Here is a 24,171-nt window from a genome sequence, read left to right as displayed (position 1 = left end):
GAAGTGAGGTGGTGGACAACGGTCTGGGAGGGGAGGAGGGGATGTGGAGGGTGCCCACTCTAACAAGGAAATAGAAGACTTCCTCTGACAACATCTCTATGGGTATGTGTGTGTGTAAATGAAGGAAAAGGCACAGTTAGAAAAAGCCTGGGAGGATATACATTCTTCTCAAGTGCACATGGAACATTCTCCAGAATAGACCACATACTAGCTCACAAAAAGAGCCTCAATAAACTCCAAAATATTGAAATTCTACCAACCAACTTTTCAGACCACAAAGGTATAAAAATAGAAATAAATTCTACAAAGAAAACAAAAAGGCTCACAAACACATGAAGGTTTAACAACATGCTCCTATATAATCAATGGATCAACGAACAAATTAAAATAGAGATCAAAGAATATATGGAAACAAATGACAACAACAACACAAACCCCCAGCTTCTGTGGGATGCAGCGAAAGCAGTCTTAAGAGGAAAGTATATAGCGATCCAGGCACACTTGAAGAAGGAAGAACAATCCCAAATGAATAGTCTAACATCACAATTATCAAAACTGGAAAAAGAAGAACAAATGAGGCCTAAAGTCAGCAGAAGGAGAGACATAATAAAGATCAGAGAAGAAATAAATAAAATTGAGAAGAATAAAACAATAGCAAAAATCAATGAAACCAAGAGCTGGTTCTTCGAGAAAATAAACAAAATAGATAAGCCTCTGGCCAAACTTATTAAGAGAAAAAGAGAATCAACACAAATCAACAGAATCAGAAATGAGAATGGAAAAATCACGACAGACTCCACAGAAATACAAAGAATTATTAAAGACTACTATGAAAACCTATATGCTAACAAGCTGGAAAACCTAGAAGAAATGGACAACTTCCTAGAAAAATACAACCTTCCAAGACTGACCAAGGAGGAAACACAAAAGTTAAACAAACCAATTATGAGCAAAGAAATTGAAACGGTAATCAAAAAACAACCCAAGAACAAAACCCCCGGGCCAGACGGATTTACCTCGGAATTTTATCAGACACACAGAGAAGACATAATACCCATTCTCCTTAAAAGTTTACCAAAAAATAGAAGAGGAAGGAATACTACAAAACTCATTCTATGAAGCCAACATCACCCTAATACCAAAACCAGGCAAAGACCCCACCAAAAAAGAAAATAACAGACCAATATCCCTGATGAATGTAGATGCAAAAATATTCAATAAAATATTAGCAAACAGAATTCAACAGTACATCAAAAGGATCATACACCATGACCAAGTGGGATTCATCCCAGGGCTGCAAGGATGGTACAACATTCAAAAATCCATCAACATCATCCACCACATCAACAAAAAGAAAGACAAAAACCACATGATCATCTCCATAGATGCTGAAAAAGCATTTGACAAAATTCAACATCCATTCATGATAAAAACTCTCAGCAAAATGGGTATAGAGGGCAAGTACCTCAACATAATAAAGGCCATATATGATAAACCCACAGCCAACATCATACTGAACAGCAAGAAGCTGAAAGCTTTTCCTCTGAGATCAGGAACAAGACAGGGATGCCCACTCTCCCCACTGTTATTTAACATAGCACTAGAGGTCCTAGCCTCAGCAATAAGACAAAACAAAGAAATACAAGGAATCCAGATTGGTAAAGAAGAAGTTAAACTGTCACTATTTGCAGATGACATGATATTGTACATAAAAAACCCTAAAGACTCCACCCCATAACCGCTAGAACTGATATCGGAATACAGCAAAGTTGCAGGATACAAAATTAACACACAGAAATCTGTGGCTTTCCTATACACCAACAATGAACCAATAGAAAGAGAAATCAGGAAAACAACTCCATTCACAATTGCATCAAAAAGAATAAAATACCTAGGAATAAGCCTAACCAAAGAAGTGAAAGACCTATACCCCGAAAACTACAAGTCACTCTTCAGAGAAATGAAAGGGGACACTAACAAATGGAAACTCATCCCATGCTCATGGCTAGGAAGAATTAATATCATCAAAATGGCCATCCTGCCCAAAGCAATATACAGATTTGATGCAATCCCTATCAAACTACCAACAGCATTCTTCAATGAACTGGAACAAATAGTTCAAAAATTCATATGGAAACACCAAAGACCCTGAATAGCCAAAGCAATCCTGAGAAAGAATAAAGTAGGGGGGATCTCACTCCCCAACTTCAAGCTCTACTACAAAGCCATAGTAATCAAGACAATTTGGTACTGGCACAAGAACAGAGCCACAGACCAGTGGAACAGATTAGAGACTCCAGACATTAACCCAAACATACATGGTCAATTAATATTCGATAAAGGAGCCATGGACATACAATGGTGAAATGACAGTCTCTTCAACAGATGGTGCTGGCAAAACTGGACAGCTACATGTAGCAGAATGAAATTGGACCATTGTCTAACCCCATACACAGAAGTAAATTCAAAATGGATCAAAGACCTGAATGTAAGTCATGAAACCATAAAACCCTTAGAAAAAAACATAGGCAAAAATCTCTTAGACATAAACATGAGTGACCTCTTCTTGAACATATCTCCCCGGGCAAGGAAAACAATAGCAAAAATGAACAAGTGGGACTATATTAAGCTGAAAAGCTTCTGTACAGCAAAAAATACCATCAATAGAACAAAAAGGTACCCTACAGTATGGGAGAATATATTTGTAAATGACAGATCCGATAAAGGCTTGACGTCCAAAATATACAAAGAGCTCACTCACCTCAAGAAACAAAAACAAATAATCCAATTAAAAAATGGGCAGAGGAACTGAACAGACAGTTCTCCAAAAAAGAAATACAGATGGCCAAGAGAAACATGAAAAGATGCTCCACATCGCTTGTCATCAGAGAAATGCAAATTAAAATCACAATGAGGTATCACCTCACACCAGTAAGGATGGCTACCATCCAAAAGACAAACAACAAATGTTGGCGAGGTTGTGGAGAAAGGGAAACCCTCCTACACTGTTGGTGGGAATGTAAATTAGTTCAACCATTGTGGAAAGCAGTATGGAGGTTCCTCAAAATGCTCAAAATAGACTTACCATTTGACCCAGGAATTCCACTCCTAGGAATTTACCCTAAGAATGCAGCACTAAAGTTTGAAAAAAGACAGATGCCCCCCTATGTTTATCGCGGCACTATTTACAATAGCCAAGAATTGGAAGCAACCTAAGTGTCCATCAGTAGATGAATGGATAAAGAAGATGTGGTACATATACACAATGGAATATTATTCAGCCATAAGAAGAAAACAAATCCTACCATTTGCAACAACATGGATGGAGCTAGAGGGTATTATGCTCAGTGAAATAAGCCAAGCAGAGAAAGAGAAATATCAAATGATTTCACTCATCTGTGGAGTATAAGAACAAAGGAAAAACTGAAGGAACAAAACAGCAGCAGAATCACAGAACCCAAGAATGTACTAACAGGTACCAAAGGGAAAGGGACTGGGCAGGATGGGTGGATAGGGAGGGATAAGCGGGGGGGGGGGGGGAGAAGAAAGGGGGTATTATGATTAGCATGCATAATGGGGGGCTGGGAGAAAGGGGAGGGCTGTACAAGACAGAGAAGACAAGTAGTGATTCTACAACATTTTGCTATGCTGATGGACAGTGACTGTAAAGGGGTTTGTGGGGGGAACCTGGTATAGGGGAGAGCCTAGTAAACATAATATTCTTCATGTAACTGTAGATTAATGATAACAAAAAAAAAAAGAAAGAAAGAAAAGGGGGATTACTCCCTGACAGGATGAAACTAACTGCAAATCACCAATTAATTCATGCTTTAAATATCCTTAATTTTCATCATTTAAAGGGTGTCAGATGATCAGCTATGGAAGTACATTTTTCTGATAATATTCCTTTCTCTTAAAAAAAAAAGCAGTTCCTGTGTGATCTCCAATAAGTTCTTCACAATGGTATAAAGGGCATAACGAATTAAGATACGATATGAAGAAGAACTTCCAACATCAACATTCTCTGGAAGAGTCATTCCAGAAGATGATCATCAAAAAACAAAGATCCTGGCGCTGTTGCAGTTGTAGCTGCGTCATCCCACCGGTTCCTGGAATTGCCATTGGAATGAAGAAGGAGATATCTAAGCTGGCCTGTGCATACAGTAAAACAACAAATTTGACTGGATCTATACTGTCGGAACTTAACCAAGACTTAGGAGAAGTGTAAGTTGCAGCACTCCAAAACCCTGCGACTATAGACTATCTACTATTAAAAGAACATATGGGATGTGAACAGTTCCCAAGAATGTGTTGTTTTAATATGTCTGATTTTCCTCAAACTATTCAAATTCAGTTAGACAATATCCATCATATCATTGATAAGTTTTCACAAATGCTTAGGGTGCCTAACTGATTTTCTTGGTTTCACTGGATATGGCTGGTAATTGTAGGTCTGCTTTGGTTATGTAGCTTTATTCCTATTATGTTAATGCGTGCATGCAATTTAATTAGTAGTTTAAAACCTATACATGCTTATGTTACACTACAAGAAGATATGTAGTGTAGAAATAATCAATCTTCCCATGTTTTCTTCTGTCTGCTACTTCTTTAGCTTTTCTTCTTCCTTCCTAATTACAACCCTTAAGTAGAATTCATGCCTCATATCGAAATTACCGAGTATCATAATTCTTCCAAGTGGTAAGGATACCTCAAGATAAATGCTGGGCATAGAAGCCACAGGGCATAAATCTGCAAAGAAGTAAAAAGCTAACCTTTTCAAACAATATTGCTTCTCCCTCACTTACCAACTTTACATTTCCCTGTATGGCCCCGGAAGATGACTGGTTAGCCAGAGACGGGTAAGATTCCTCAAGGGAGGAACAACCTAAGACAGGCACAGTTGCAGGGGGGCCATCAGGTGAGAAATTGGGGATCAACAGAGGTGAGGCTTAGAACCTCAGCCCCCCTGTTTTGAGAGAAATCTTCTGCATCCGTGGATGTTTTGTTGCCCTTGTCTAGCTTGGATTAATACTTAGTCTATAGGCACAGACCTGATCATCTACATTTGCTCTCTTACAGCACTAAACTATGTTTTCTACCTTTATCTTGCATCTACCTACCACTTCAGCATTTTATTAAAAATAGTAATAATAATAATAATAATAGTAATAATAAGGAAGAAATGTGGGATTCACATATAAATCAAGTATAAAAATCAAACGAATAATCATATTTGACCTGATTATTTATAGTTCATGATGCGTGATCAAAACCGAAAGTTTCTTGCACTGTTCACCATGTAAGAACTTGTTCGTTATGCTTCAGAAGATTGGAGACTGTTGAGAATTAGGCTTGGGGTTGATTAATGATTGTGCATTGAGTCTCCTATACAGAATTTTATTGCTGTTAACAACCATATGATCAATAAATATGAGAGATGCCCTCTCAAAAAAAAAAAAGAAAGAAAAAAGAAAAAGCCTGGGGCATTGTGTCATTACAAGTGGTTTGGCCATTATCAGCAGAGAAAACCAGACTCCTTCCATGAAGCTTTCTGCCAAAGTCACTCTAATTTCAAACTCATCATATTAAATATATTATGTCAAGCAAAATTCCAGACAATAAGACTGGACTTCAAAAGAGTAGCCTGCTCAATCAGACTTTTTATTAATGGTCCCATTCATTTTGATAAGACATAAATTGACACATGAAGAATTTTATATTTAGCAAAGCAGTGACATGGTCAGACAAGTTTTGTCCTCCCTTGTGTATAATACTGTGAGGCCTCAGACCTCATTCACTCGTGTTAGCAACATGCTAAGATTTTGCTGTTACCTGGAGATTGTTAGCTCAGTGACTATTGAATATACTGACTGTGGTCCCATTTTTATTAATAGAAAAGACTTCACAGAAAAAATGCAAAATGGAAATACCTCTTCAGAAAGTGTGTAACAATAAACCTAACATGTGAAAGTCAGTTAAAATAGAAAATTCATGTCACCCTTTTCATATATGGTTGTCCATCCCTTTAATTCTCAATATAAACTGTATATACAGATTCCACTTTCACATTCTGCCTATGTTGGAAAGATCCCTGAATTCACTGGAGGAGAAAGTACAGTAAGCCGGCCTCTTTCATCTGGCTCTTTAGCAAGTGCCCTGGGACTCTTTGGAGTACATAAAAGTCAGACAGTTGTATCTGCAAACCCTTTACCAATTCAGAAAAGTTTGGAGGAGAATCAAGTTCCTGACAATGTTGGGATGTGGAAAGGTTATTCACAGAGGACCTACAAGAGGACTTCAATATTTCTGGAACAGAGGAGTCACCAACCCCGAGGAGGATCTGAATCTCATCTTGACTGAGGCTGTTGTAACATGGGGTTTTGGGGAGAACAACGATCTTCTCAAACTGATAAAACATCTCAGTGGCAGGGCTCTTGGGCTGAATTTAGCAGTCCCCAACATGATCATCAGAACTGTGATTCGGGTGAGCTGGGAAGGCACCTTGGAGCACCCTTGGCAGTGAATGCTTTGAGTCAGGCAGTACAGGCTGGTGCCTGGACCTGACACTGAGCGCCTCCTTCAAGTCTGCACCCCACCCATGTGCTTGCCTCACTAATCCTGGATTTGGTGCCCACAGTGGCTCTCAAACTATTTTTCAAAATCACGATCTGTAGTGACAAACACATCTTACACTTATCATCCAGTATGTACAGACACACACACAACTGAAACAAAGGTTACAAGTAACCTTACCTTTGGAATGCACCCTAATCTTGTCTGTCTTACAAAACTGCTTTTCGTGACCCTCTCAACTGATTTCAGTCTACAAATGTATTGCAACCTAAAGTTTAAAACGCTTTGCCTTGGTAGCTACCCAATAAATATTTTAACACACGGGCCACTGGATGGGATTCCAATGGCAGCTAAAAACTATCAATGCATTTTTCACGATGGCCTGTATGTGTTCAACGGGAAGAGAGGAGAACCCTTCACTGCTCTCTCTCGTCTTGTTGTAATGGGAGTTTTGGGGTCACAACAGGAAATAGAGCCACACTTGGTAACACTGAGTACACCTGATCCCTCTTCTGTCCGAGACAAGGAAGCTTTCTGAAATTTCCTATTGACTGCTTCCTGCCGGCTACGGCAGGGAAGCAACAGACAAGACAGGTGGTCTTCAAACTGCCCTCTCCCTCAGTAATTGCTCTTCACTCAGGCTGTGGAGGGGAAGCATTTAAGATACTGCTGTTCTTGTGACCCTGATGGATGGTCTACCTGGTAAACTGCTTTCTTTATGGACTTAATAGTTCCCAACAGATTGTTGTTTTTTATTGCAAAAAGAGAGACATAGGAGGCATGCAATTTGGGTTTTACAGCTTCAGGTATTTGAGATGGAATTTATTTACCTCACATAGCAGTCCCGAGGAACAGTGGAAGCTAACTACAGATAAGGGTGGTGAAGAGGTCAGAAAGGAAAAGATTATCGCTGAGCTCACAATGGTAATAGAATCAGTCTTTTCCAGAAAATTGTACTTTGGAAATCAGGACTTTTCAAAGCAGAAATATCCTTTCGAATGAAGCTTCATTTATAAAAACAGATCAAAGCTGAGGTGTGGGGGTGGCTCAAGGCAAAGCCCAGGCCCCACAGCACTAAGGCCCCCCAAGGGCTTCTGCGGCATGCAGGACTCTACCATTCTGGTTAAAATCCAGGGCTTCAGGCAGCAGGAGGCAAGGGCTGCATAAGAAGCACTGGCTCCTTTAAACACACGGTGCGTTTGTTTCTACATTCCTAGAGACAATGCTTTCCTAGAGAGAGCCAGAACAGAAATCACGTAGCTTGGCTTAATATTTGAATAAAGCCAAGGTGTTCTTAACTGCTGAGTGGACAAAGCAGAGAAGATGAAGGGGAAGAAAAGCCAAATCTATTTTGAAAACGTGTTACTTTTGAAGTTCTTTTAGTTTGAATTGTGGAGTTCAGCCATTTCATATCTTTGCTGTGTGCTTTTATGCTGCTTTTCAAAGTGAAATTTATGGTTGATCCCATTATTTCAAGATCTGTTTACTGAATATCTTCTATGTGCATATATAACATATGTTATATGCAGAAGATACATTACGAATAATAAGCCACTGATTCTAATTGAATTCATCATTTGTAGTAGGTATGGAACTCAATACTCCAAACTAAGGGTGAAAATGTATTCTATTCGCAAACAACTTCCAGTAACCAGACAACAGGCAGGGCTGGCCCAGTGACGTGATGTTTGGGGGCCCTAACACTGAGGCCCCAGTCAAGCTCGCTCTGGGAGAAGGAAGTACCGTATTAGATGTAGTTGTGTTCTGTCTACTGGTCTGAAGTTTTGAGATTTTTTGAAAAAATAAAAATGTAACATTTTATTCATGTACCCTTCTTTATTCAGAGATCTAGTTTCCACAAAAATGAAGCTTCCATAAAAATAAAGCCATTCTTTTCACTTTATTTTAATATGAAACTAGGTATTTTCATACCGGAATCTTTGACATCCTACTGCCAGAATCTATCTCTCCCGCTTCACTGGGCAGTGTCTGAATGTTGAGGGCTGCCCCTGTTAAGGCATGTATGTAAGAAGAAAAATTGAGGTGAGGGATGATGCTGGTTCTGAAGGAACCCAGCCTTCAAGTCCTGGCTTTGCATCATGTTCTCAAGAGGGAGCCCTCGGGTCCTCAAATTGAAATAAGACTCTCATGTATGACAGTCCCAAAACCTGGGATATTCTTGCTCCTAAGAATAAATGAGCAGATAAATAGACTAAGAGGCCTTCCATGGCATGCATTCCCTTTTTCCTTATTTAAAAACAGGACCACCTATTTTAATCTAATCCATGGTTTCTGAAGGAATTTATTCTAACAAATACCAACTAAATCCTTTCTGGCTTAAAGCTCAATGAAGCCCAGATATCACTGGCTGATGTGTGATGACACTAAGTAGTTAAAGAGTATGGACTTGAAAATATGTATGGTTTTGGAAAATAAGGTCTAAAATATTTGTCTCCCATCGACTGTAAGTCTATTATGAAGTAGAAAAGTGCCAGGTGAGAAACAGTCTCTAAAGGAAAAGAGCAAGGACTTCAGTCATTATTTAATCTCTCTGAGCTTTCAAGTCTTCATCTGTACAATACGCACCACAGGGCTTGAAGGATAAGAGGTAACTGCATATGTAAGCATGTAGCCCACTGCCCAATTCACAATGTTTAATAAATGCTGGGTATAAGTAACATATAATTATTTTGTTTAATTCTTAGAACAACCTATGAAAGATAAACTCATCTTAACAATTTCAGTGGTAAAGGGGCTCACAGGCATGAAGTAATTTATGAGCTGAACATAAATGCACTCTTCAGGGTTCAAGTTCCAGATCTCGTCACTCTGAAGCCGTGACTCTTTGCATGATCCACACAAGGGAGCTAAGACTCTAAGAGCTCCAGGACAATGGAAAGTTCAGAGTCCCTTTCTCTGACACACGTTAAGTCGTAAACTCTCTATGTGCTAAAGGGGATGGGAGAATAATAGATGAAAGGACCACTGTATTCACTTCTCAAATATATCAGCTGCCTAGGTTCTTAAGAGATGTTCACCCTACCTAAGGGTCTTAATTAAGCACCAATAACCCTGGAGTAATTCCTCCCCCCTGCCAGGATTCCCCAAAGCACGGCTCAGGCTGAGGAAGACAGACAGTTATGAGCCGAAGCAGAGATGTCAAGAAAGGACCCAAGTGACGCTAAGAGGCACTCGTGATGACCTGTGATGACCTTACCATTTTCCAGGTTCTCGCTGCTTTCGTAGCATCCTGAGTCCCGTGGAGAGCATCCACTCAGGCCCTGGCTGTCCACAAGCAGCTTCTCCTGGGATCCTGACTGGTCGCTGTTACCTGGAGAGGGTGAACACACAAGCATGCAATCGTAAGGGGAATGAAAAGCAGGGGTTGCAAAATCAACCAAATCCAGACTTTATCTTCAGTTACTGCCGTATGTTTTTAAGCCTTGGACTTTTGGAAGAGAATTATTTTAAAGTAAATGAGATAAAGATGAATGAGTGAGATCAGAATGTTTTTCTCACATAAAGTAATTCAGAGAGAGCATGGAGGTGACCTACATCAACACCTTTGAAGTTACTGGAAGATAACTCTGGCCTCAGGCTTACCAAGGAGAGAAGAAATTCAGAGCCCTGTGCCTACAGTGGGGGAAGAGCAATCACAGCCTGAGGGGTGATACTTCGAAGTAGACAGAAAGAGTGGACAAGCCCCTTTCAAAAGGAGGTGTTAGGTCATATGCTTTTTAGAGATCTGTGAAGATTTGTGTTTCAAGTTATTTGTTACCAGCTTTCCAAATTTGGAAGCTAATGTTAAAAGCAATTGTCAAATGAAATACTGAATTCTGTTACCATTCAGGAGCATTCTTAGGCTTTTATGACATGTGTGGGCTCTTGTATTACTTTGGGCCAGCATTTCTCCTCCTTGTACGCCAGTGGTAGGACAGGGTGAGCTCAGCAAGGCCTCTGACTTGGACACTAAGTAACGAATACTCCAGAGGTGGGTGACTGAACGGAATGTTCTCATTCTATGGGACCCTTCTAAAGAGAAGCATCAGCTGTTCCTGTGGAGGGCAAGTCTGCCCAGCATACATCTCCTGGGATTGAAATCCCATGGGCCTCCACCACCCCAGTGGTGCCACTGCACATTCTATGAAGAGGGGACATGTGGCCAGTCACAGGATCGAGGCGACACATTTCTGTATTACTGTGTAAAGTGCTCGGTCACATAAAACAGAAACCAAGAAAACATTTTCTGTACCAAATAACTAGCTGCGAGATGAATGGCTTTAATTTATTTTCCTTTCTCTTCACTTTCCCTGCCCCTATGACATACACACAGAAAAAGAAATCAGTAAGCCAGAAATTTTATACCTTTTCTCAATGCATTAAAAAAATGAAATTGTGGGCAGGCAGAGGGCTGCCACTCCACATCTGGGCCAGTTGTCCTGTTGTCCACTCACTACTTCCTGTCTCTGTTTCCCACATGGAAGGCATTTTATAACACACATCATGGCTAATCATGCCAGAGTGAGCCCTTAAAAAAGAACCTCAAACTAAGTGCTATTTTTAAAATGATTATGAAAAAGTAACTACTTGGAAACAAAAGAGCAAATCCTTTCCCTTCCCCTGCACAAAAACTGGAACATTCTAGAGTGACGTCCTCATCACTAAGGATGTGGAAGAGTCTGTGGATTTGGAGTGGCCTCTGTCCTAGCCTAGAATGTTGTTTTGGAAAATGGTACTTATAAAACGTGGGCTTTGAGCTAAGAGGTACAAGCCGGGAAGAGGAATCGATGCAGTCTGTCCTCGGTGAGACAGTTCAGCGACCACTTCACCAGAACAGACGCCAAAGTGCTGCCCAGTGGGAACGAAGCAGAAAACTAGTCCCCTGCTACTGCGTGAAAACACAGACTGTCTGCGTCCTTGGGGCTGTCAGCCTCACCGGACATGGCAGGGTACCTGAACTGATTATGGGGAGTGAGGGATCCCTCACATTGCCTGGAAACCAGTTCAACTTATAAAATCACCAGGTATTGTTAAGGGGCTACAGTCACTGTCTTCCTAAAAGGTCCAGTCAGCACTTATGTAGCAGGGAACCAACTATCAAGCTTAACAAAATTTCCTAACACTGACAGCCTGTGTTTCCCAAGTGACACACTGTCCTTCGTTAGGGGGAATGAAAAGGTAGGCTGCCTATTAGAGGTACTGTGGATTCAAGGCCATATCCTTTCCCTGCATTAATGCCCCAGGTAACAAAGGACAAGAAAGAAGGTGGGTGACGAGAAAGAAGGTGAGTTAGAACCATGCAAATTCTCACAAATAAGAGCAGAGGACTGGGTTGTGGGGCTGAAACCCCATTTAGGCCAAAACTCAAATGGGGATTGGGCTTGACGGGCACCTGCTTTGGCTAAAGTTCTCCCCTCCTCCTGTTCTACACGCGTACACACACAGAGGAGGAATATGCTCCTATCATGGATGAGATAGCCAGACTTCACAAGGTGCCTGTACACGAGGACACAGGCCCTCTTCTGGAGAGCAGCTGCCAGGAAGGAAGACAGAAAGGGAACGGGATGCTCGGAGAGCAGACCTATCAATGGGCTTGTCACACTCTTTTCTTTACAAAAAAAGGAGTGAGGCTAATCTAGCAAAATGTTAACTTCAGCTGGATTTAGGAAGTAGATATGTGGATTTGCTTTATTTTTCTCTATATTTTTCTGCCTATCTTAAATAGGTGCTAAATAAAATTTTTGTAAAAAATTTCTTAAAAGAGAGCTTTCATTTGGCCAAGGACAGTGGATTTGAGATGAGTGTGAGGAACTGCTATCAGCCACTGAGTCTTTCCCAGATGGAGCCTTGCATGAAGGCTGGCCTTTCCCACGCATGGATGCAATGAGAGGGGTGACTGCCATCGAGCAATGCTCGAGATGTGCTTCTTGCTCCTGCAGGAGGCTGAGCTAGAAAACTTGCAGTATCTCTAAGTTCTCAAAAGATCTCTGAATCTGTCTGGTGTATAGAAATTTAGTTTGACAAGTCTATTGTGTTCTTCTCAGTTATCATTTAATCAGAAAGATAACTTCTTAAACACAATGAATGAGTGGCAAGGAATGTAAAATCTGATAATCCTAGGATAATCTGGGCCCAGATCCTCTGCACTCATCAGTACCCCAGAGCACTTGAAGCTTTTGTTTTAGAACCAATATAAGGCAGTGCTGCTTGTGTATCAGGAATGTGCTAAACAGGGCACAACACAGATCCCAGATGAGACTTACCAAGAGGCAAAGAGCCCTCCTTAGCCTTCTGAGTGTGCATTACGATGGGCAAATATTCCCTCCTACAAAACATCCCTTGGTGCAAATCTCAGACTGTGACCGCAGGAGGGACACCAAGTCTGAGCCAATGTGGCACAACAGACACTAAGCAACAGCCTCAGGACTCAACCCCTCCTACATTCTGGTGCTAAAGGAAACATAATGAATAGGATTTATGACCCAGTTGTTCTCAGTGGCTGGGGAAGAGCACGTGAGCTATTTGATAAAGCAGATGTAGTCCAGGAACTCAGTGATTTACTACTAATGGGAATTAATAGAGCTGGTTGGCCACGCCAGGTGCTGGGCCATGCTCTTTATACACAGCCTGACCACAGACCCCCAAGAGACACCTCCAGCACAAACAAGACCTGTTTTAAAGTGACGCTAACCAAGAAACCCAATTCCCTCTACATCTCTCCCTGAAGGCACTGTGTTGACGTAAGGTTCAGACGTCTACTTGATGGTGTGTGGTCCTCTATGTTATCAGTTAATTTAGAGGCAGGACCTATTAAGCAGACGTGAATCTGACTATATGACACACTGACTGCCATGTCTCTTGGACGGGTACATTTAGTGATGCACAGTTTTTTTCCCACCATTACCCATGGCCTTGGTATGACTTTTAGTAATAGAAATGCTATTAGCTACTGAAGCAGAGCACTTGAGAGAAAATGCATTTGAATTCAATAAATGGAAGGGTACTCCCTTCGTGATGAGTAATTTCAGGAATATTTTTGATGTCAGACTGAAGAATAAAGACCAAGATAAGACTGGGTTAATGGAGCAAATACAGTGTATTCAAGTAGACTATATAAAAGCCCTGAGCTTACTGAATTCTATTCACGGGATATAAAGATGAGCTAACATTTTGGCTGAGAATCTGCAATATGGAGTTCTCTGCTCTACACAGTCACTTCAGACATTTTGCCCTTAAATGGAAGCTGGTGAATTTCACTTATTCATTAATCAATCTATTCAAAAGAAAAAAAAAAAAAACACAAAACCCCTCCTCATGTGATTTGAAAAGAAATTAACCCTTGGCTGAGCAAGACGCATCCCGTTTGTCAGCCAGCTTTGTGCTCAGGTGTCCCAGTGACCTGCTGAAAACAACATGTCCCGACAGCACTGAAGGTGCGGCATCTGCTACTTCCTAAGAAAACTACACTTCAATTCTTAGTCACTTAGACCAGCAATTGCCTCACCTGTTACCTAGAAACACACCAGGAAAGGCCCCAGGAGTGGGTTTCTTTTGTTCCCACATTAATAGGAAGGTCTATGCTGGCAATGAGTGTCTTTGTGCTCTCTGACATGATACAAAGTTGACGCTGGCCGTGGAAAGAGCAGGACCAAAGCAGTGACGCCAGGGACCCACGTCTACGCCAGCAGCTTCCGGGAGGCCTCTGGTGACCGAGGCATACGGCCTAATGGGAGGGACTAACTGTGCGGGGAGGGACTTACTGTCGTATTCCTGTAACAGCTCCACTGCTGTCAGGAGCACAGCTCTGTGTTCTGGGTCCCTGATGTTCAACTCATCCAAGTCTTCCTCCTCTAGGAGCTTGAAGGTGTCCAAATCTTCATACCCATTGAACAGGAAAGTGGGCATGTGTTCCTGTGGGGGAGAAGACAGAACTGAGTTAGCAGGCCCAGACATGACACATGACCGACAACCAGCCTCAAACCCCGGAATTCTTTCCATATTCATTTTTATGCTAATTGAAAGATTTGTAAGATTATTTGCAATCTAGTCTATACCTTCCATCCTACAGCTTAGTAGGCAGGCAGGGCATTTCATTAATCATGGGTTAAGATGATGCACACTGTAGGCTGAGATGGACTCCCCTGGCTTGTACTTTAATTGTATGCTTGCTGTGAGCTGATGTCTTTAATGCCACACAGCTTACAGTGGAGGAGACTGTTCTTTCATTTACAGAGCTGCTGATGGACTCAGAAAGCCCTGTGACTTCTTCGGGAGCACAAGGATTTTGCAAGGAGGAAACAATCTCCACAGCAGCCACCCCCCACCTGATGCTGGAACTCATGGTGGGAGGGCCGGGGGAGAGGCAAATCCTCAGGGACTCTACAGCGCTGAGCGACTGCGGCCCCAGGGGTTTGTGCTTATAGCCCATCCTGGTAGCAGCTTGCAGCTCACAGATTTTTTTTTTTTTTTTTTGGTATCATTAATGTACAATTACATGAGCAACATTATGGTTCAGCTCACAGCTTTTTGAAAGTTGCTCTTGGAGCCAGCAGCAAATTTTGATCTGGACTTGGGCTCCCACACAGAGGTCAATGGCAGCGTCCGAATACTTACTGTAACTCTTTCTAAACGATAGTGGATACTCATCAGAGCAGGGGGCCACCCTTGCTGAATGACGCAGATCACCCCCAGCCTTCCCTGAAAGGGCCCTGAGGCTTAGTTTAGGAGAAAGAGCAGGCAATGTGGGACCAGAACAGGAAGGAACTGACTTTCAGGTTGATCCTGTCAAGGAGATCCTCCACGGATTTGGGCTGGGGTGGTCTTCCTTTTCTCCTCCTCCTGGTGGGCCGCCTGGGCTTCTCCTCCTCCTCATTTAGCACATCCACGTAGATGAATTTGAATGTGCCAACCTTGTTGTTCAACAGGCCCATCCAGGTGCCCATGGGTGGTTTGCTGATTATATCGATGATATCTCCTTTCTGTGGCCCAGGAAAGAAGAACTTACTGTCATGTTCCTAAGCATGAACTGTGAATCACTCAGATGTATTGATCATGCAGGTGTGAAAAGACCGTGAGGTCAAGAGCCAGGGTTCCACAGTCATCTCACAGGACTGGCAGGTTGGCAGAGGGCCAGGTGGAGCCCTCCCGACTAGGCCGGATTTCATGCAGGCCCAGGTCTCCCATCCTCTTCCCTTGTGCTATGGGAAGAAGAGGGCCTGGCCTGCAGGGTCTCCCGGTGCTTGTGGCTGGGTGGGCGCCTGGCTCTGAATGCCCTGCCACCATTCAGAGCTCCCACTTCTCACAGACAGCACCTCCCACTAAATGCCAGCAGCAGTCCCTGTCCTAAAACCGCTTCCTTCATTTTGTGGGACTCCGCCCATCCTGTATAAAGATTACTGATCACACAGAGAAGACAGTCAGGTTTCTTCAGCTGGAGAAAGAACAGCAGGAGGGTGGAGGGCAACAGGAATTCTAGGGGGAAGCTGAGGTAGGAGGTCAGCATCGGGGTTGAAGTGGTGATGACAGAGACCTAACTCACCTGTCCCAAATGCTAGCTGGCTCTCATTTTATTTTTTGCCACAGAGGAGATCAGTTTACCAAGCAAGGCTGCCGAGACGTCGGCCCAAACGTAAGACAGCCCAGCATTCAACAGCAAGAAGAGCGAACACCTCTTAAAGTAATGAAGAGCCCGGGTCTGAGGCCAGGCAGACATACCTTGAGCTTGAGCGAGTCTGTGTCGTAGGGACTGGGCGTGAAGTCGGTGTGCACCCTGGCACGCCCACAGAAGGGGCCTCGGTAGGGGGGCTCCTCATCGTCCCCATCTTCCGACTTGACACTCTCCCTGTTGCTGGTCGAGGAATCAGTGGTACTTACTGTTTGACCACCTATACAGGAAAACAGGGAGAACAGGGTAAATGCAGATTTCCCACACAGCAAAGTTGGGAGGCACTAAACTTACTGCAGATTAGGAAACTAAGGACCAGGGGAGGGACGTCATGAGTCAACCCTCTTTCAGGACCAGAGCAGGGATGGGTTATGAGGCCAGGTGAGGGTCTCAGTTTTCTGACTGTCATTGCTACGCAGGCCCCTAACTGGACAGGGCACTCCAGCAACTGACAGGACTCAGGAATCCAGGTAATACAAAGAACCCTCCCTCCGCCCCACAGTGGAGGACACATGAGCCCACAGCCCTCATGACCTCTCATCTGTTAGGCATACTATTTCTACCCCATTTCACAGATGAGGACACTCAGTGAAGCCAGGCAACCTGCCCAAGGCCAACTGCTTTGGCAGGTGGTGGGTTTGAACTTGGTCTCCTCCGCACACCACTGGACCAACACTACCATTGGCCCTGCTGTGGCTGAACAGCATCTGTTATCAGGACGTTTGTAATTCTTCTCTCTTCCCCAAACTCTTATTGTCTTGGTCATCTTAATAAGCCTTTCCCCTTGATTTATTCCCCACCAGGCCCCCTTCAGAGGGGCTTTCCCTATCTTCTCCAATCACAATTCATCAGCCCGTCTTGTGCCACGACTGCACATTTACTACTAAATAAAAACGACTCTAGGTCCAGATATTTTGCAGGTCTGTCCTTCTAATAGCACCCTAAGGGTAGGAACTGGGTTTTATTTATCTTTAAATCCCCTGAACTTGATGCTCAGTAAGTCTGATCTTGACTCCAAAGGCAATTCATCTAAGTACAAATGCGACATACTCATGGAGCTCTGCCCACTCAGGGAGCTCCGCAGACTCTCTACAGAACCTCCGGCTTTGAGCTTGGGCTTGTCCGTGTGCTCGCTGTCAGGCTGTGAAGGTGGAGGGGGGCCAGGCATTCCATCAAGGCCCGAGTCCTGAAATGGGTTTCAAAGACATTCAGTTTCATGAGAGTGCACAGGTATCGTTTTACTATTCACAAATGTACTATTCACTAATACTATTCACTATTTACTATTACAAGTCAGCCCTCAACTAAGTCAATCAAATGCATCTTTACACCCCAATTTGATTCTATATCCATATTTTCCTCTTTTTAATCTATATCCTTGCTTCATTTTCAAGTTGTGGCTCATGAAACTGTTAATTAAGCTCTCAAAAATAATTTCTGCATGTGCAAATAGATGTTAGTGAAATCTCTTGAGCAAAGTTTATCTACCTCTTAGACAAAATATTTCATTGAAGGCTTAATTTCAGCACATTCCACAGTCCAGAAATAAAGATGGATTTCAAATGCAGGTCAAGTATAACACACTAGCAAAGTAACATGTGGAAGTCCTATCAGAGAATATTTAATCTATTTGAAGGGAAACATTTATACTTAAAAAATAAGTATAAAAACAACGGCCAGACTCTTATGTTTCTATCTACACAAATTATTGAAATTGGCTAGTGAAATACCAACTTTGGACCCAGATAATATGGCAAAATATTGTTTTTCTGTCTCTAATAAAATTTCCATGTCATGCTATGGTTTTAGCTTCTTTTACTTCTTTGATGTGTTGTTAGTTGAAAGCTATGAAGTCCCTTTCATACCTGAAGTCTGATATTAATGTCTCCACAGGCCTTTTTACATTCAGGGTTGCTATATATCATTAATTTGGCAGCCCCTCATTTGCACACGTAAGTATAGCACACTCATTTGATTAGTGGTGCTATATGGATAGACAATATCACACTTCAGTAAGTATGAGGTCAGAATAGTTTACTTGCCCAAATAGGACCCTCTCTGGCATGTTACACAGCCATGTGCGCATAGAACCATCTAAACAAAACCTGTTATTTGCATCATGCCAAATCATCAGAAGGGCTTTGACACAATTCTGCAGAACCTGCAAACATTTAAGGGCACCAGTAATAGCAGCTTCTGATCCCAAGTACATTTATGCTTTACCTTTAAGGAAAGTGAGCAAACAACCTCAAACCATCTATAAGCAGAGGTGCCACTATTGGGAAAGTCAGTGACACTGCAAAGTATGAATTCCTGAATATTTTCATCCCTCCTTTCTGAATCAAAAATAAGTCATCTTTCCAATTAAAATATTTGTAATGCTTCTGGAAACACACATTTTGAAAAACAATGACATGAAATAATAAAACTCTGATATCCTATGTTCTCAAATGCTTTTACAGATTATTCAGTCATCACCTATTTACTGATTGCCTAGAAGAACAGGTACTATTCTGGGTGCTGGGCATACAGCAGGAACGGAGTAGACAAAAATCCTGACCATGTTAGTCTGGTGTTATTTACTAAAAGGTTAAAGAAACCTGAAAACCTTGAAACATTACTTTTCTCTCTCTAAAAAGCATTATAATGATCAATTATTCTTTCTTTTTATTTATGTGAAATGACTGCTTAAAAAAACAGAATAATACAAGATTGCTATATATATATATTATGGAAAAAGGTTCACAGTTCTAATCATGACCCATTAAACAGTTGTGACTACCAGAAACGTCCCCGGTCATCGCCCTGGGGCAGGAGGTAGGGGGGCAGCCATGAGAACCACGGTAACACACTGATGGTGCTGTGCAGGCTCTGTGCGACTCGCTGTGCAGGCCGCGGGCTAGCTGGGGTCAAGTGACTGAGATAGGGATGGCTTGGTTTTTAGTCCACTATGTCCACTAGAGGGCAGCAGCTGAGCAAAAATGCCTGCTTTCCCAGTTCTCATTTAATAGCTAAAGTGGCGTTACCTCTGTATTTCAAGTAGACAAATAGCTACACGCAAGTACTTCAACAGACTACAAAATTAATACAGGTGCCAGAGGAGAGGGTTTTGAAAATATAATGGCTAAAAACCACCTGAAGGCCCAGCTCTCAAAACGTATTTTATTTCCTCCACCTTATACAATTAAGACAGAAACTGGTCGTGTTTCTACGATGAAACTACGTAACTAGAAGGGACTTACTCTGTGATCTCCTGATGGCTACACATAAGGCCAGTTAGTGAAAACACTCCCTTGCAGCAACATTAGATTGCATCAGAGTTCTATAGCCAGGAAGTACTTTCTGAGTTTTCTTCTCTCAGAGTTGCTATATGCTTATAGAACAGCTTAGGCTACATTTGAAAAGTCTGCTAAGAAATTTTGAGCATCTTTTTTTTTTAGGTTTGATTCTGGTGACATCCAGTTTGTAGCAAGTGGATACTTTAGAAAATAAAATGCTTCGTGTTGAAATGCTTAGTGTTTATTGCACCAAAGAGTAATCACTTCTTCACATGTCTTTTTTCTCACCCTTACCTACAAGGCAGGGCCTCTGTTTTGTATTCCCAGCACCAAGCATGGTGCTAGAACCACCCAAAGTGCTTGGTAATTGTCTGCTGAATCGAATGTTTGTCGACATAAACTAAGCATGGTCCTGGAGCCTGGTTAATGCCAATGAATGTATTTAGCACCATATGCAATCTCAGACTGACCATCCTTGGCTTTCCTGCTTGTCAGGAAGAACCAAGGCTCAGCAGTTCCATACCTGCTCAGACACAGAGCTACTGTATTTTTTAGACATTCTCTTCCTCATTGTCTCTTTCACTGACTTAACCTTTTTGCCAAGAGAGATGCGAGAGGCAGTAGGTGATTTGATTACTTCTTTGTACACAAAATCTCCTTCTTTACCCTGCAAAACAAAATGTTACGAGTACCTTTATTCACGGGAAACAAAGCCCAGGAACAGGTTTTATTATTCAAACCATTCATGTTCTACTTCTCAGAAAAATACTGGCATCAGTGTTGTGTTACTTATCTTTTTCGATTAAAAACTAGAAGCTACTCATGAAGTGACTTTTGTTTATTTTTGTTTCAAAGGGAATGTGAGTAACTTTTTATTTTACTTAATCTTGGTACATTCTTCTCCTAGTATACTTCCCCCACCATTTTAGAAACCCGAAGTAACTGCATTTGATCACTAAAGAGTGATTTAGATGAACCAATGTTCACATAATCCCAGCAGTGGGGAAGAAGAGGACAATACTTTGGAATCACACTAGGAAAGTGGTGAGAACAAAATGCAAACCTCAGTCATTATCTCCATCCAACATCTGAGGAATCTGGTTTGCTATGAACCCAAGGAGACTGGGTTCATTCCAGGGCACCCCAGATTAGAAAGACCTCGCCTTAGTATATAGGGTTATGTACTTGGCCTATGGTAAGACTGGTTTTTCAGAAATACTGCCATATACTCTTGGAACCCTAATCACAGGGCTCCACCCTGTTGCACTATCTGTGAGTAGCAGGCGAGTGAATTCACAACTAGTGGGAACAAGCACATGCATGCAAACGGCTAAGACCGTGGGAGCCAAGCTCGCCTGGGTTTTGACTAGAAGGAAACTGGACACAAAGGCACTACAGGAATGGCACAACTTCAAGGAGAAAGACGGAGGCCAGAGGGCAACGTTCAGTTCACGTGGAGCAGTGGAGGCTCTAAGATGGGTGAAATTGGGCTTTCTTCCAAATGTTTAGGATCTCTGAGGAAAAATTTACCTACTATCAATTCTCAAAGACACTAAAGGTGAAAGAAACTCTGTGTCAACCACATCACTCGAATCCGAAACTTTCTGCTGTCCTTCTGAGGTATACTCACCATTGGGTCAGAATTATTGCTGCCAATGTGCAGAGAACGATTTGTCAGGTCAAAGCCTCCGAAGCTGCAGGTTCTCTGTGGAAAGGAGAGGGCAGGGCAGGAAGAATCCTGTTACACTCAAGTCAGCCAGCGGCGCACCAACCCAACACACATGCCGTTTGCAGGACAGCAGTGAGTCACGACTATGTCACAGGATGGAAGTTGGAAGTAAGAAATGATGAGGAAAAAAAACACATGATTCATGTTATCAAGAAACTCCACTCATGTTGCCCTTTCACAGGCCACTGGAACTATGCCTACCTCAGAGGTCCAGAATGCCCTTAATATGCAAAAAGCAACAGGTTAAAAAGCGCAACAAACCCATCCATGTATTAAGGGCTCTGAGATTCCATGTCTCTTAGCAACAGAGCTTCTCCTTCCAGGCCCCTTAATATTGGCTGTATCCATAGTGATAATGAGGGAATATGAATTAGGGTATCCATGTGCTCAGAGTAGTCTCAGAAACCCAGGTCTGAAATCCTACAGGCTCTGCCACCGACAGACAGCAGGCTTTTCCAACAGGCTCGTTTTGTTTCATTTTAAATTGCTGAGAAGGGGGAAAAAGGTTATGTTTATAGTAGTCCAATCAGGCCAAGGGGATTACTCACTCATTGCCGCCCCGACCTAGCCAAAAATGCTGATAACTTTCCCAGCTAACTGCCTGACTTAATTAATTATGACCCCTTTTTGCAGAGTGTATGAAGACACCACATTTGCCCAGAAAGAAAAAGATTGATTCAGTCACTGTCTCTGACCACACCCCTTAACTTCAAGAGGAAAAACACTGACATAAAGAATGAAAACGTTGTCCTTTTAGCAGGTTTCAAACTTTATGGAACTGCTTATATTTCAGAACTTGCTTGGAATTCTCTGTTGTTTTTCCAGCAAAAGCTACTCAATAACCACCACCCAACCAAAAAAATCTCTTATGAAAGAGACTCAAAACACACTAATTCTTGTTACACTGATTATTTTTTTTAAGCAATCAATAAAAATTTAATAGCAGGTTTGGGCTGCAGTATTTCATATTACCTATTGCTGAGAGAACTCTAGTCAACAGTGAGTAAGTGGAAGAAATGAACAGAGAAGCACAATGTATACTATTAACATTGCTTATTTAAAATAAATATACTTCAAATATATATTAACTGAACTGAGAAGCAGAAACATCCAGGAAAATGCCTTCATTTCTGGAATCATGCAGAATATCCTGGTTCTGCCACTTGCTTGCTGTGTGACCTCAGGCAAAGTACTTAAACTTACAGAGCTTCGCTTTCCTCATCAGTAAAATGCTGTTTCTGTCATACAGTTGAGGACTTCTAGCGGGTTTTCTGGCACAAAGCCAATGCTTATAAGTGTTGGGCTTTTCCTTTTTAGGTGGGCCACCCTGAGAATCTTAACTTATCCTGACAATTGTTATACTGAAGTTCAGGCTTAGTCAAGAGTCTCAATATGCAAGTGAAAGACTGGAGCTTCACTCTGGGCCTTACATTCTGGGCTCTTCAACCATAAAACCAGAGAGTTCCAGGAATGGACCACAAGGTGAGAGACGGCAGGTGTGGCAGAACGGAGGGCAGGGAGATGCAGAAAAGCCTCTGCAAGAACACTAACCAAATCTCCCAACCTGGCAAGAAATATTATGACCACTTCCCAAGTCTAATTGTTAACATTAACTTTCCCTTCCCAGCTTATAATGCAAAATAGCTTTTTTCATTTTTGCAAAGGCAGTGATTTTATTCTAGTTCCTTTCGTGTGACTCAGGGCTTCGCAGACACAGTATGGGGCCCAGATGCCTCATCATTTTATGGCTTCTGCATTTCCCTGCTTTAAATTCCAGCACCAAATGCAGCACTGGAGCCCAGCACGTTATTTCTGATGCATATGAAATAACTAGCAAAGAATTTATGTGGAAACTCTAACTGTAATAAATTAGAGGCTTGCTGATGTCTTCATATGCCTGCTGTATACATTTAATGCTAGAATAAAAAGCTTAAAGAGTGGACTGGTTTTCTTAACTACCAACTAAATCCTCTCCCAGTGAAATGCTAATGTATCTGGAACTGATTCTTCTTTACTAACAGAGGATGGAGAAAGAACCTAATGATTCTTTTTTTAATTTATTGCTTGAACTTCGACTTTTTCAATATTATCACACAGTTCTCAATATAACACTCCTTCCACAGAGAAAACAGATTGTGAATAATAAAAGAAAGTAACCAATCTTTTGATTCTGATGGTCTAAATAAATGAAGCCTAAATGAGGTTTTTTTTAAGATCTTACATCTCCTATAGAAATAATTACAAGAACATTTTAGATAGATGCTTGTGGATGAGGAGAGCCAATCAATGGAATGGTCATGCAATTGAAAAAATGTTTTGGGGAGGGCTGAATTTTAAAAATGGACAAAATTCCAAAATGTCATGCATGCCTGTTCCTCCAAACAAAAACTGAATGACCAAATAAAAAGTAAGACAGGTGACCATTTCCAGTGAATACAAAGCATTGTCATTTCCCTGAGGTTTCATCAAGCACATATGGCATTTTTGAAAGACAAAAAGATTAAAGTTGTAAAGAGGAAAGAAAATTACACTTTTGGATTAAATGAAGGTGATATGAGAAGAATGGAAAAAACTTTTTAAGTCAACCAAGCAAGGAAATTATCTTAATCCCCTCCCAAAAAAAAAGGTTTTCTGTTGTAAAAACACTTATTTTCCCTTAATTTTCTGAATACTTGGATTATCGTATTGTTTTCCTGATTGTACTATTATATTGACAAGAGAAGATATGTGCAAATATCTAATTAGCATCGAACACATATTTTAGCATATACTAAAACTGTCCAGTGCTGCCTCAAGCTTATGGTAACTTAAAAATATCCAGCCTCAGGCTGATACTTGGGATGGAAATTACACAGTGACTCCTTTGCAGGGGGAGAAAAAAATTGGTGTTTGAAAACACGCTTGCGCCAGGTCCATACTCAATGTCA

The 24,171-nt window shown here is 41.8% G+C and overlaps 1 protein-coding gene across 7 annotated transcripts in view; it reads right to left on the bottom strand.

Annotated features, from left to right (window-relative positions):
* The window catches only part of SASH1 (SAM and SH3 domain containing 1), a 235,881-nt gene that overhangs the window by 8,125 nt on the left and 203,585 nt on the right, over positions 1–24,171 (bottom strand). For all 7 annotated transcript variants that reach the window (XM_073219726.1, XM_073219727.1, XM_037022006.2 and 4 more), the window contains 7 exons: positions 21,146–21,220; positions 20,039–20,182; positions 17,288–17,423; positions 16,288–16,457; positions 15,342–15,551; positions 14,334–14,484; positions 9,791–9,904 (listed from right to left, as the gene is read on the bottom strand). In XM_073219726.1, the coding sequence (XP_073075827.1) occupies positions 9,791–9,904; positions 14,334–14,484; positions 15,342–15,551; positions 16,288–16,457; positions 17,288–17,423; positions 20,039–20,182; positions 21,146–21,220 (1,000 nt within the window). The remainder of the gene's footprint in view (positions 1–9,790; positions 9,905–14,333; positions 14,485–15,341; positions 15,552–16,287; positions 16,458–17,287; positions 17,424–20,038; positions 20,183–21,145; positions 21,221–24,171) is intronic.

Source organism: Manis javanica, chromosome 13 (genome assembly GCF_040802235.1).
Source record: "Manis javanica isolate MJ-LG chromosome 13, MJ_LKY, whole genome shotgun sequence".
NCBI classification, from domain to species: Eukaryota; Metazoa; Chordata; class Mammalia; order Pholidota; family Manidae; genus Manis; species Manis javanica.
The sequence above is the reverse complement of the archived record's forward strand: the minus strand, read 5'-3'. Positions and strand labels throughout refer to the sequence as shown.